At 44.0% G+C, this 14,942-nt stretch overlaps 1 protein-coding gene across 2 annotated transcripts in view; it reads left to right on the top strand.

Moving 5' to 3' along the window:
• The first annotated feature begins 1,017 nt into the window (after window positions 1-1,017).
• LOC118378163 (multidrug resistance-associated protein 1) overlaps window positions 1,018-14,942 on the top strand; it is a 32,646-nt gene continuing 18,721 nt past the window's right edge. The window contains exons 1-5 of one of the 2 annotated variants that reach the window (XM_052510747.1): window positions 1,018-1,158; window positions 1,423-1,534; window positions 8,225-8,401; window positions 9,376-9,501; window positions 12,000-12,137. In XM_052510747.1, the coding sequence (XP_052366707.1) occupies window positions 1,493-1,534; window positions 8,225-8,401; window positions 9,376-9,501; window positions 12,000-12,137 (483 nt within the window). In that variant the 5' untranslated portion in view covers window positions 1,018-1,158; window positions 1,423-1,492. Of the gene's footprint in view, window positions 1,535-8,224; window positions 8,402-9,375; window positions 9,502-11,999; window positions 12,138-14,942 lie in introns of both variants that reach the window. The other variant, XM_052510746.1, reaches the window with a different exon arrangement.

Genomic DNA, 14,942 nt, shown 5'->3' with positions numbered 1-14,942 from the left:
ACACACAGACACACACACAGGCGCATGCATGAACAAGCACACACACATATACACTCACAAAAGTTCCTCATACACACCCTCCAACTCCACACACACACACACACACACACACACACACACACACACACACACACACACACACACACACACACACACACACACACACACACACACACACACACACACACACACACACACACACACACACACACTCCATAATCTCCTCTTAGAATCCACACCCAAAAAAACGAATCAGTAAGTTGCTGCATTCTACACAACATCATGGACGGCTATATATCTCAGAAATGACACCCTGTCTCTCTGTGTCAACTCCATGGTACTGGCTGGGGCACTGATAGACTACTGTTGCCTGTGTGTGTGTGTGGTTAGCTAGAGTGGCATGGCACGGTTATGAACTACACTCAAATAAATCATTACTGTGCGTGTGTGTGTATACATATTTTTATATGTGTGTGTGTTCCGCTCTTGCAAAGTGTTTCTCACCTAAATGCTGGTAGGAAATTAAATGCATTCCCATGGTCCTTTGTTTACATAGATGTCAAACAGCTGCACATACATATCTAGGTTATCAGGACAAGCAAGGGGCCAGGAATGAACTTTGAACTCTTAAAATCGCACCTACTTAACTGTGTCAATGTAAAAACAAAACTCCTCGTGGTCACAGAGGGAGAAAAAGCTACTACTTTACTACAGGGAGAGGACGGGTGTCGAGGGGAGAGAGGAGTGTTTCTGGGTGTGGAACAGACTGCCATCCTATCAAGGGGGAGTAGCAAGTTGTGGTGTTTTGATCAAGATCCAGCAGAGGTTGGAGAAAAAGAGGGGAGAGAGAGACAGAGAGAGAGAGAGAGAGAGAGAGAGAGCGGCAGAGAAAGAGAGAGAGAGAGAGAGAGAGAGAGAGAGAGAGAGAGAGAGAGAGAGAGAGAGAGAGAGAGAGAGAGAGAGAGAGAGAGAGAGAGAGAGAGAGACAGAGAGAGAGAGAGAGAGAGAGAGAGCGGCAGAGAAAGAGAGAGAGAGAGAGAGAGAGAGAGCGACAGAGAGAGAGAAATACTTCCACCCACCTAACAGGGAGACACTCATAAACAGCGGAGACACAGAGAGGGACTCAGAACTGCTGGAGGAGCACAGAGAGAGCACAAGGTGTCAAGAGAGAGAGAGGAACACTTAACTTGAACACTAGAACACTTGAGTGGCTTCACTAACATAAGTATTATACTAACACAGACACACACAGTGAAACTTGAAACACAGACACACACAGTGTACCTTAACACAGAAACACACACAATGTGCCTTCATTGAGGAGAAGTCTCACACTGAGTGACTAGCCTACACCTGAGAGCAGTGATATTTTACTTCAGAAAGAGGAGTCTTACACACAGACACTCTCTCTCACTCATACAGTACCTGTGCCCATCCTGAGAAGGGATATTGAACCCCAGAGAGAAGTGAGGAGGAAGGTGAAGGGGAGTGGATGGATGCCTTTTGTGAACTCAGTGGCCTGGATCCTCTATGGGTGAGTGCATGATGGACCTCATGTTCAAAAGTTCACTTGTTTGAACAAGTACCTGTAGTCAACTGTTTGAAATCTATTTAGAATACAGTGCCTGCAGAAAGTGTTCACACCCCTTGACGTAAATGGATTTAATTGTAATTTTTGGTCAACGATCTACACAAAATACTATGTAATGCGGAAGTGGAAGAAAAATTCTAACATTGATTAAAAATGTATGACAAATAAAACCTTTGGCAGTGAGTCTTTTTGCGTAAGTCTTCAAGCTCTGTCAAGTTGGTTGTTGATCATTGCTAAAAAGCCATTTTCAAGTCTTGCCATAGATTTTCAATTTGATTTAAGTCAAAATTGTAACTAGACCACTCAGGAACATTCAATGTCATCTTGGTAAGCAACTCCAGTGTAGATTTGACCTTTTTGTTTTCGGTTATTGTCCTGTTGAAAGGTGCATTTGTCTCCCAGTGTCTGTTGGAAAGCAGACTGAACCAGGTTTTCTTCTAGGATGTTTCCTGTGCTTAGCTTTATTCCATTTATTTTTATCCTAAAAAATGATGATGACAAGCATACTCATAACATGATGCAGCAAAACTTGTGGGATGCATTTGCAGTTTGTTTTGGTTATGTTTCAGATTATTTTGTGCCCAATAGATATCAATGGTAAATAATGTATTGTGTCATTTGGTCTCGCTTTTACAGTAAATAACAATGGAAAATGTGGAAGCAACCATGATTACGGATAATCCTGAATGAATCATGAATAATGAGCAAGTGACACAGGGAGCAGGGAGTGAAACACGAGAGACGGCAACCAACCAACAAGCCGACTCGCACTATAGTAGACTAATAGCTGCCATAGCTAGGTTATTTATCATCAAACATGATGACATAGTACCTGTCTTGACTGCATCAAACCAGGAGAAGCTATTAAAGCTAACTAACTTTAGCTAGCTAGGCTAATTGAGGCTGCAGTGCACGCGCTTTCTCATCCTACAGTTACAAATAACAACAACTCCATTCAGAATACTGGGCAGAAGTCTACATGTTGGCTCTTGGTCGTTGTAGCATCTCCTTCTCCTTTGACTTTCATCTTCCACTGATTAGATATCTCCTAACTTTTGCCACACACAGAGGCTCTATGACTGTAGCCTATTGCCACTTTGCTGACTTATGATTGGTCAACAACAACAAGCTGTACGCTCCTCTCTCTCTCTCTCTCTCTCTCTCTCTCTCTCTCTCTCTCTCATCCACCTACCCGAAAACCGTGACAATCATATCAGAGCCGACCCAGACCCGTGACATTATTTAGAATTCTGGATCCGGATCCGCTCGGGTCTCAGGTCCATACACACAGACAGTGTGGTGAAGAAAGCGCAACAACCTCAGGAGGCTGAAGAAATTCTACAGATGTACCATTGAGAGCCTCCTGTCGGGCTGTATCACTGCATGGTACAGCAATTGCTCCGTCCGCAACTGTATGGCTCTCCAGAGGGTGGTGTGGTCAGCCCAACGCATCACCGGGGCACACTGCCTGCCCTTTGGGACATCTACAGCCCTCGGTGTCACAAGAAGGCCAAGAAGATCATCTAGGACCTCAGCCATCCGAGCCACGGCCTGTTCACCCCGCTACCACCTAGAAGGCGAGGTCAGTACAGGTGCATTAAAGCTGGGACCAAGAGACTGAAAAACTAAATAGTCCCAACTAGCCGGCTCCCACCCAGTACTCTACTTTGCACCTAGAGACAGTTGCTCTATGTACATAGCTGCCATATGTATACAGTCATTGAATCCCATATAACTACTGCTGTACACACCTTTTCTGTTCATATACTGTCCATACGGTCTATACACACCATTTCGGACTCTGACATGGCTCATTCTGATATTTTGGGGAATTGTGTGTATTGTTTTGTGCTGTTAGTTATTACTGTACTGTTGGAGCTAGAAACATAAGCATTTCAACACCATCCAACACCTTTGGGATGAATTGGAACGCCGACTGTGAGCCAGGCATAATCGCCCAACATCAGTGCTGACCTCACTAATGCTCTTGTGGTTGAATGGAAGCAAGTCCCCGCAGCAATGTTCCAACATCTAGTGGAAAGCCTTCCCAGAAGAGTAATGAATGTATAGAATATCATTGTATGCTGTAGAGTTAAGATTTCCCTTCACTGGAACTACGGGGCCTAGCCAGCGCCATAAAATCAGCCACAGACAATTATTCCTCCTCCACCAAAATGTACAGTTGGCCCTATGTTTTGGGGCATCCGCCAACCCCAGATTCGTCCATTACACTGCCAGATGGTGAAGAGTGATTCATCACTCAAGAGAACGCGTTTCCACTGCTCCAGAGTCCAATGTTAGCTTACTTTACACCACTCCAGCCGACGCTTGGCATTGCGCATGGTGATCTTAGGGTTGTGTGCAGCTGCACGGCCATGGAAACCCATTTCATGAAGCTCCCGATGAACAGTTGACGTTGCTTCCAGAGGCAGTTTGGAACTTGGTAGTGAGTGTTGCAACTGAGGACAGACAATTTTTATGCGATACATGCTGCAGCACTCAGCGGTCCCGTTCTGTGAGCTTGTGTGGCCTACCACTTCATGGCTGATGAGTCGTTGTTGCTCCTAGACGTTTCCACTTCACAATAACAGCACTTACAGTTGGCAGCTCTAGCAGGGCAGAAATGTTATGAACTGACTTGTTGGGTGGTGCCACATGGGACAGTCACTGAGCTCTTCAGTAAGGCCATTCTACTGCCAATGTTTGACTATGGAGATTGCATGACTGTGTGCTTGATTTTATACACCTGTCAGCAACGGGTGTGGCTGAAGTAGCCAAATCCACTCATTTGAAGGGGTGTCCACATACTTTTGTATATATAGTGTATCATGCAATTATTGTGGCAGGATTATGTATTGTTCTGCAGGGATAAATGCATCTTGGCAGAGTAGTGTGTACTGTGTCGGATTGTCTTTTTTACTAACGTTCTGCCAATTTTCTATAAGGTGCTCATTGGTGGTTGACTTTATTGTCCTGAAAGAGTTCAGTTCAAACTGTCCCAGCATGCACACGTTGACACATTTAAACCTACAAGGCGTAGAGTGAGTTCAGGCATATGTTTCCGAAAGTTTACTTTCAAAGTTAGGTTACTGAAGACTTTCCAGGTAGACTTCTCTGTGGTACAAGGGGCGGCAGGGTAGCGGTTAGTGGTTAGAGCATTGGACTAGTAACCGAAAGGTTGCAAGGTCAAATCCCCGAGCTGACAAGGTACAAAATCTGTCGTTCTGCCCCTGAACAGGCAGTTAACCCACTGTTTCTAGGCCGTCATTGAAAATAAGAATTTGTTCTTAACTGACTTGCCTAGTAAAATAAAGGTAAAAATAAAAAAGAAGGTAGAGTTGCACAGTATGCATTGACCTTTCTCAAATTACATTAGAGCCATAGGCACCTATGTAAGTGCACTTAGGGCACATAGGCAGACAGGAATAATCCTTGCCAAGAAAGACCTTAGGCTAGCTATGAGGTTCCAATATCCACACTAGCATACCACTTAATGAAGAAATCAATGTATTGAACATGCATTCTAATCTAAGTAGAGTGCTGGCTGTAATCGAAGTAGAATGATGGCATGGATAGTGACACCACGCTAAGCACGAGAATTGGAGTCTCAAAGAGTGTAAGCATCCTATGTGATGCTACGTAGGTAATGTAAGGATATCTGGGAATATCAGGTACAGCAAAGCATGTGGATCAATCAGTATGTGGACAGCTGCCGGTAATCCCTAATAGTACGCATAGGAGCAAAGCTCCACATTCTGTATCTTGATTCAAAAAATGTGAGAATGGCCCTGATCCAACTAGAAAGCCATTAGTCAATCCCCCTGTCCTCTCTCTCTCTCTCTCTACCCCCCCTCTTTCTCTATCACTCAGACCTGCTATTCACATGCCAGCCAAATTCAGATACACATGTGAACTATCGTTGATGTACTTTTATTAGAAAATTGGAGAATGGAATTGTTCCAGGAAGAGATGTATCGGTCAATCGCCTGTCATCACTCACTCTCTTTCTCTGTGCCTCTCTCGCTCTCTCCGTGTGTCATTCTCTCTATTCCCCCTCTCTTTTTCTTTCTTTCTCTCTCTCACACACACCTGATATTCACATATCAGTCTTATTCAGGAATAGACATGCAAACACTAATTGAGATTTCATCCATAGAACAGTCTGCTACTTCTAGAACAATCTGCTACCATGTAACATGCCATAATCGTTATATTGCCAACAAAGCCAGAAACAAACATGGCCATTATCAGTCGATGTACCTTCCGAGCTCACCAATCTAACTGTATACAAAGGTGGCCGACGTAATCTTGTGCCAGCAGCCTCTTTAACAAAGTTCCCAACGTGGGACAAGACATAAAACAGAATGTTGCGAATGGGAGAACTCTGGAACATTCAAATGAAACATTTCACAGAAGGTGAAACATAGAACACATAATGGATATGTAGTAATTGTATGGCAACGTATGTCCCGGGGCCCGGAGCCCTTCAGAGTGGTGCGGCTACATCAACAACATAATCTTACTTTGGTAACAGTTCTAGTCAAAGAGCTGAAAGGTGAAAAGAGAATTATTTCATCCCCTATCAATCAAATGTTATTATCTTGCATTGTGGATAATGACAATTTGAAGTAGAGAATCCTGCATTCAGCAAGAGAGGTGTGGTTCAGAGAACACCTACTCTGCAAACTGGAGGGATTGTATTGAAACCCTGCAATTCAACATGTTTTGAAAACCTTATCTTAAATCAAAACTACTCTGCAATTTGGGAGACGTGACAAAGGCAATGATGAACAGTCCTGTCGAGACAATTACAACATTCTCTAAATGACAATGAACAGATCCAATTTAACTAACTAAATAACTAGTATGCCAAATGGTTGAGATCTTTGGACACATTTATGCTTGCAGTGACGTAAAGTATTACAGTGAAGAATTGAATGATATCAAAAAGGAATCAGAATGTATCATTTCTCTCAGATAACTGAAGGGTGCACAACACAGTCCATGCAGGCTCTCTCTCCTCAGTTCACATCACTACGTTTGATAGGTAAAAATAGACCTTCCATTTCCATCCAAACCAAGGTCTGGAAGAAGCTTCTGTAGCCAATTCAGAAAACGCTGAGCAAGGTGACCAAGAAAAAGCTTTTGAGTTTGTTTGACAACTTACGATTCTTATATAACAGTTGTAAAAGTGTTTGTTCGCAGGCCTAAATTTACCACAGGAGCCAAGGAGAGACTGTGAAAAAGACTCCCACTCATTGAGTCAATAGCCATCTAGCACTTCAGAAGAATACCTGTTACACGGAGAAAATATTCAGTAGGTGGATGAATTTCCTCACACATGATCTGGAGTATTTTATGTAGTAGGAGCAGAATTTCCTCATGTGGGATGGATAAACTTAACTGAAATTAATAACACATTTGTTCGTATAGTAACACATTTGGTATTGCTGTTGCGTAAAGACCGAACATACAGCTGTTATGAATTGTGGTCACTCTCCCTTATGCCCTTGGGAGTCTGCCTTGCCCCGCTGCTACAAGCTGCTGTGTGTGTGTTTGTGTGTGTGTGTGTGTGTGTGTGTGTGTGTGTGTGTGTGTGTGTGTGTGTGTGTGTGTGTGATTCACAATGCTGCATTGCCGCCACTCAACAAGTCCAGCCGACCATAGTAGTTAAACCCACTTCCTCTCGCAACTCTGCAGGCACCTCTAGCTCCTCCAAACTGCAGCCAGACACCCAGCCCCTCGTCAGAGGGCTTAGAGGTGATAAACAGGGAGAGGTGAGAGTACAACAGAGCACTTAGAGGCTAAGAGTATTTTGGTGTTTTTACAGTCAGACTTCCTTCCTTTTCAGCCCACCGTCGCCGGGGGCTGCAGGCTTGCATGATGCAATCTGGAAATGTGGATTTGGCAACTTCGGCCAACAGTACACACTTCGGTCGGCACAAAAAGAATACATCCCACTGTCGTCTAAGTGGGTTTGTATCGTCATCACGCACTGTAATATTTTGACTGACTTCGCCCTTCCAAAGGGGAAAGTTTTTAAACGTGGTGGAGCCGTGGGTTAAAATATTCCAGGACTGACTCAGCTATGTAGACAAAAAGACGAAAAACTCCCAAGCTCCAACCATCCAACCAACGCGCACACAGATTACCGTATGTTGACTTGCTGTGGTTTCACTCTCCATTGCCTAGATACACAGACCAGGACATTATACTGTAGCCAGCGTCCAGTTTCTCTGGACTGGACTCAGCCCTGCTTCAAACAGTTCATTTAACAACCCTTGCCCTCAATAATCTGTCACTAGGCTAATACCCTGACAGGAGTAAACTGTTAGACTGATATATCAAATTGACGTTCCTCAAGTTGACAGTACAGTAGGCGAAGCTTGGAGGAAAATTGGTTGAGTTGAATTTATTTGAACACAGCCAATTTAGAGACTGAATGAGAAATGCTGTACTTAAAATGAACTCATGAAAACAATGAACAATACTCCATTACATAAATATAAATCTGTATTGAGTCAAGAAATAAATTAATTCTACTCAGTGCAGAGAATGGTGCAGAAACCTACTCCTCCACCCTCTATCATCCTAATTCACACATATTAACGGGTCTATCTTTGTCTTTTCCAGGACTGGAATCGAACGTGGTACACGGACAAACCGGACCTGACCGAGTGCTTCCAGAACACGGTGCTGGTCTGGTTCCCGTGCGTCTACCTCTGGCTGTTGGCGCCCTTCTACGCCCTCAAACTCTACTGCCATGACTGTGGATGCATCCGAATCTCCACTCTCTGCACTGCCAAGACGGTGAGCCAACCCATAGAATCCCAATATGGTCAGCGGTCGGTCCAACGATCACAGAACAGTGACTTGACTTGTCCATTCTAGTCATTCTATCTCTATGAGTTTATAAGCACATCCAGTGGCTTGCAGATGCAGGGTACAAAAAGTAAAGTCATGAAAGAAAAATAGATACCCAGTACCCACACACTGCTGGATGCGCCTGTAGTGTTATTCAGTGCAACGTTTCAACCCGAAAGTACAACCAGCCTGCACCAACCAGTCCTGAGCCTTAAGACCAGCCTTTAAACCAAACCGCAAGAGTAGACATGGCATGGCCATTAACATTATACAAGACCAGGCGAATGTTCGAGTGCACCAACCATATCTGGCATAAAATAATATGAGTGTGAAGTACTGTGAAAACCAAGCACCACATGGTTAGTGTTTATATAGGGCCAGCCGGGGACAATTTCATGCCTTAGAGAGCAAGAGGAGGGGATATCAGTGCGGAAAAGCCTTGAAGGTTTAGAGAGTACTCAAGTAAGCATGGAGAGTTTACAGGACGAACGTAAGAGTTTATAGGACGAACGTAAGAGTTTATAGGACGAACGTAAGAGTTTACAGGACGAACGTAAGAGTTTATAGGACGAACGTAAGAGTTTATAGGACGAACGTAAGAGTTTATAGGATGGCATACATGGCACTCCAAGAGAGTTACATGTACATTTAAATGTCTTGGTCCCTTCTCACTTTCCACTGTTATGTTCCATGTGGTTGTACTTCAGTCTGTATAAAGTATATAAAATACTTACAATATGGAGACATGCAACTTGACAATATGGATTGACAGTTCCAGAGTCTCTTGAGTCCAGATTGTCATTTAGGTGCTAAAGATGAATGTTTCTGGTTTCCCCAGTAACCAAAAGGTTTGAATCAATCACAATGACAGTACTGTAGACCTCACTCTGCTTCCCTCCCTGTGTCTGTCCATCCTCCAGGTGCTGGGGTTCCTCCTGGCCTCATTTGGCTTCGTGGAGTTCTTCTACATTCTTCTGGAGAGGAGTCATGAGATCCAAAACCACATGGTCTTCCTCCTCAGTCCCATCATACGCAGCTTGACTGTGGTAAGTACTGTAACCATCAGCCAATGTCTTTGTCTCAGCTTCTTTCTTCACGATTGCTCTCTCTCTCTATCTACTGTTTATGTCTCAGTATCTGCTGTTGACTTCTCTTCCCTGACAGTAGATCCTGGGGGTCGCTTTCCCCCCCTACCTTTATTTAAGCAGGTGACAATCGTGATATATATTTTTAATGCACCGCCAGGATCTGCTGTCAAGGAAGAGAAGTCAAGAGGCGATACTGAGACATAGTAGATGGAGAGAGCAATCGTGAACAAAGAGGCTTCCCTGACAGCAGATCCTGGGGATGCATGCGTATACAGCAGTTTGAGTCGTTTACTCCTGATTTACTCTTTGAGAGGGCAGGGGCTAAGTAAAGCACTCCATGACTTCTGTCAATAAACACTGTGTGACAACTTCTACAATGATTACAAAGACAAACTGTACTCTACTCTCAAATCATCCGCCCCACTAATTTACAGTACTGGGATCAGGCAGAGACGAACGTCGGTGGAGAGCAGTGCAGTGCACTATGGGAGGCCCAGCTAGATAGAATGAAGTCATGTTTACTACTGTGTGGGGGGTGTAATGTCAGATTTAAGACAGAGGCAGAGGTGCAAGGGGTTGGGAATAGGCAGTGTGCCTCCTGTAGCTGACTCACAGAGCCATGACCCCCCTACCCATAAATCCCCTCTCCCTTAGAGGCCGAACACAAGTGCTGCACAGACTCAGTCCCTCCAAATCAGACAGCCTGGCCCACCTGTGGTCACCTCAGACTCTTAGGTCAATATCAGCAACTGTTTGGGTGAAGAAATACTGAATGCATCTCTTGTACCAAGTACACAAGGCATCCATTTTTTAAAAGGTCACTTTTTTATCACATTAGGGACCCAGATTTGAAATCCAAGACATTGCTACAGTTAACCAGCCATGATATTTACAGTTGATTGGTTGGTTGCTATGTAAATAAAAAGCCAAGGCCAATCATTTTCTGGACACCCTCTGGTTTCCCCATACGTAAAGCTAAGGAACACCGTGTCCAAAAGAAACTACGTTATTTTGCTTGTTTCTCGTACTCATCGACCCATTTACAGTCAATGTATGGGATTTTTTTTTTTAATTCACCAGACTCACCCCGGTTCGTGGTCATGGTTACTCTCCCTTCCTACCATGAGAGCTGCTTGCAAGACACGCCATCTGCTGTAATCAGCGACACCATGACGCAGAGTTATTTTTCCACCCCAATTCCCCAGACATCCAGTATAATTACTAGGTAGGGAATTGAGTTAGGTTTTAGTTTAGTAATGGACTTAGTTACACCCACTGACTTCCATTCAAGGAAATGGGTTCCTCTCAAAAGGGAATGACCATTTCTTGTTTGCAATGTGGTTAGTTAGGCAACAGGGCAAGCAGCATAGAAACTGGGAAAGGAACCTGACATCCAACCACACAGCATAGATCTTTTTCTATGCAGTGTTTCTACCTATCCTGGTCCCAGATCAGTTTGTGCTGTCTTGCCACACTATAACCTTTAGGAGTTGTCAAGGTAGCACAGAACTATCTGGGACCAGGCTAGTTTCTATAGCGTCATTGATCTATCAAGAGTTTATACTGGTAATTATGAGTCTGGAGGCCATTTCTTTGCCTGCAATGTGGCTAGTCTAACAATTGCCATAGAATCTGAAAATTAACCCAACAATCACCATATTTATCTCCACTCTATAGCATACATATAGTGTTTATATGGTGTTCATGGCCGGTTGCTTAAAAACAGGACAGTTTTTAAGATCTGATGGAACCAGTATGGTATCTATTATGCAACTATATAACCACACTCTACTTTTAGTGATGAGCTGGCGAGGCTAGATGACTTCTCAACATGACCAAACTACCGACAGTCAGAGATAATTACAGCCAAAACATTTTTCGGATAGACAGTGATGCCCCAAAACATGGAATCAGTCCTGTTTAATCTACTTATTTTACTAAACATTTATTTAACCAGGCAAGTCAGTTAAGAATGTTATTTTATTTACAATGACAGCCTGTATTCGAACAAAATAGAAGAGCTCAGAGACGTTTTTGAATAAAAGAAAATAAATATAGTGCAATTCAGGCAAAAGGCAATGTACCATACATCTGTTGTTTTATTGAAGGAAGTCAGCAGGATAACAGCTGCTTCTGTGGTCAGGGAAATCCCAATCTAACCTCTTTCTCCAAAACCAGCAAAAGCCAAAACCAATCCTTACAAATATTTTCTATTTAGCCATTGATTCTTCTCAGCTTTCTTCTCAGCCTCAGAGAGACTACTGGAAATGACAGTGAATACAGAGGATTTATTGAGGGATTAATTTTCATCTTCAAAGTAATAGTTGTTGAGTTTCAAAGTAGACTTGCTTGCCAGTCCTCAGTCGGGGGTCTCTCCTTTCAAAACACTCGCTTGACTTTCACTGTCCGTAATGCAAGTCTTACTAATCTCACTCTCTCTCCCACTCTCTCCTCAGGTCCTGGCCATATGCATCATCCAGTTGGAGAGGATACGAGGCTGTCGTTCCTCTGTCTTCCTCTTCCTGTTCTGGGTCCTGGTGGTGGTGTGTTCCCTGGTGCCCCTACGGGCAAAGATCCAGCTGGCTATGTACGAGGTACGGTGGTAGTAGAACATGACTTTATTCTCTATGGTCTATGGGAGAAGTAGCAGGTGTGATGACACAGGCACTAACATACTCAGTGTCTGGATGACTGATGTTACAAGTTCACGCTATGTGAATGTAGGTTAATAGAGACTACTGTCAAAACAGTCATGACACACAGTAATTTTGTATCGTAGGAAACAATTTACTTGGATGAATATGCTACGCCTACATCCTGACTGTTATGTCTGCTTAGGTTTGCACTCAGTGACCCCGCAGAACCAGTTTGTCTGAAGGGTTGTCTAGGGTCTAGGGTTGTCTACCCATAGTCTAGACTTAGAGAGCGCATTGCTTGATATAGAGATGCTGTTGTGCCTGCTATGCTTTATTCGTAACTCCACAAAATTAACCAAGGGTTTTCTAGTCTAGACTTAGCATGACTTGGGTAGAAATGCATTGCCTCCCCAAAGTCGACAGAGGAAACCCTGTTGGTAGGGCGGATGACAGACACCGCCAACTCTCGTCTCCCTTGTCTCCCTAAAGCCTCTGTAGATTACTAGACTACCCTCTCCTCTCATCCGGTGTCTCTTCCTTCCAGACACTGCAATCATTGTCCTCGTATTTGTCAAAGCGGTAACAGCATTCACGTTTTTAGAAACACACACATCCATATCACATCTTTATCGCCTCCAGTATGACATTACCACATGTAGTGTTTAGGCCAGCGGTAATGACAGCTCTGAGGTAAAACCGATAGTGATGGTGAGAAAACCCAACATGGCAGCCCAAGGTCAGACCAGATGCACGTCAACACCACTTTTATAGGCAGGAGCAGCCAGCAAACACCTACTGGGACCAACCTACTGGGAAATACAGTATTTGTATTATCCACTCAACACAGTCACATACACCGGGAGAACAAAACATTAAGAACACCTTCCTAATATTGAGTTGCACCCCCTTGTTCCCTCAGAACAGCCTCAATACATCGGCACAAGGTGAATGGCCCATGTTGTCTCCAATGCTTCCCACAGTTGTGTCAAGTTGGCTGGATGTCCTTTGTGTGGTGGACCATTCTTGATACAGACTAGAAACTGTTGAGTGTGAAAAACCCTGGTTGGATTTAACAGGTGACATCAATAAGGGATCATAGCTTTCACCTGGATTCAGCTGGTCAGTCTGTACACTAGTGTATAGACGGGCACATTTTCAAACGTGCACACACGTGGCCAAACTCAGAGAAGAACTTTGAGACAGCTCTTCTGGTAGACAGGCAACAACATTAGAAGACAGTTATACCTGTATCTCAACATGAGACATTTCACTGCACCGGTAAAAGCGTTGAGAGTGTACAGAGCTCATGTTTGGTTTTGCAGACCCAATTCCCTCGGCTCGTTGGTCAGACCAACTGACCTATGTTTACAGGCATATATTACCACCCACTCCTAGCCCTATACCATCCTGACCCTGTTTTCACTATGCGGCTGGATCTAGTTTGTTCTCCCCATCTGCACTCTGGGTGCAACATAGGGTGAGGTTGTCATCAACAACTACAGGAAACGGAGGGCCGAATATTCCCCCATTCACATGGGCTGTAGTGGAGCGGGTCGAGAGCTTCCAGGTTCCTCAGTGTCCACATCACTAAGGACCTACCTATCCTGGTCCAAACACACCAACACAGTCGTGAAGAAGGCACGACAATGCCTCTTCCCTGTCAGGAGGCTAAAAAGATTTGGCATGGGCTGTCAGATGATCAAAAAGTTCTACAGCTGCCACCATTGAGAGCATCTCGACTGGCTGCATCCCCACTTGGTATGGCAACTGCTCGGCATCTGACCGCAAGATGCTACAGAGGGTAGTGCGTACGGCCCAGTACAAGTCCCTGCCATCCAGGACCTATATACCAGGTGGTGCCAGAGGAAGGGCCTAAAAATTGTCAAAAACTCCAGCCAACCAAGTCATAGACTGTTCTATCTGCTACCGCATGGCAAATGGTACAGGTGTGCCAAAAGGTTACTGAACCTCTTCAATCCCCAAGTCATAAGTGTGCTAAATAGTTAACCAAATAGCTAACCGGAATATCTGCATTGACCCTTTCTGCACTATTTTGACTCTATGCATACACACTGGACTCTACCCACACATTCACACAAACTTACACTGACAATCCAACACATACACACACACACACACAGGCACACATTTGCCACACACTCACTCATCACATACAGAAATAGAAAATAGCAGCAGTGTATCTATCCTGTTGCCTAGTCACTTTACCCCTACCTATATGTACATAGCTACCTCAGTTACCTCGTACCCCTGCACATCGATTAGGTACTGGTACCCCCTGTACATAGCCACGCTATCATTGCTCATAAGCCTTTGACTGTAAATCTACACCTGTTGTTTATGAAGCATCTGACAATTACAATTTGATCATAAGTCGTACCTGTGCGGCAGATAGCCTAGCGGTTAAGAGTCTTGTGCCAGTAACCGAAAGGTCTCTGGTTCAAATCCCTGAGCCAACTATATGAAAAACATTTTGCCTTTGAGCAAGGCACTTAACCTTAACTGCTCCTGTAAGAGCTGGATAAGAGTGTCTAAAATGCTAAATGACTAAAATGACAAAACCACTCCAACTGCCGTTTACTATGGCTCTGACTTTCACACAAAGGGAAACGGGTAAACATTAGGTTGACATATGGGCCATCAAAAACAGGCCTGCTGGTCTCTTATAAGTTAAGAATAACATGTGAAAACCACAGTTCACATAATATGTGGTTAATATCACTGTTTTGGCTGTCTTCCATTGAG

The sequence above is a fragment of the Oncorhynchus keta genome, unplaced genomic scaffold (genome assembly GCF_023373465.1).
Source record: "Oncorhynchus keta strain PuntledgeMale-10-30-2019 unplaced genomic scaffold, Oket_V2 Un_contig_6090_pilon_pilon, whole genome shotgun sequence".
Classification (NCBI taxonomy): Eukaryota; Metazoa; Chordata; class Actinopteri; order Salmoniformes; family Salmonidae; genus Oncorhynchus; species Oncorhynchus keta.
The sequence above is the reverse complement of the archived record's forward strand: the minus strand, read 5'-3'. Positions and strand labels throughout refer to the sequence as shown.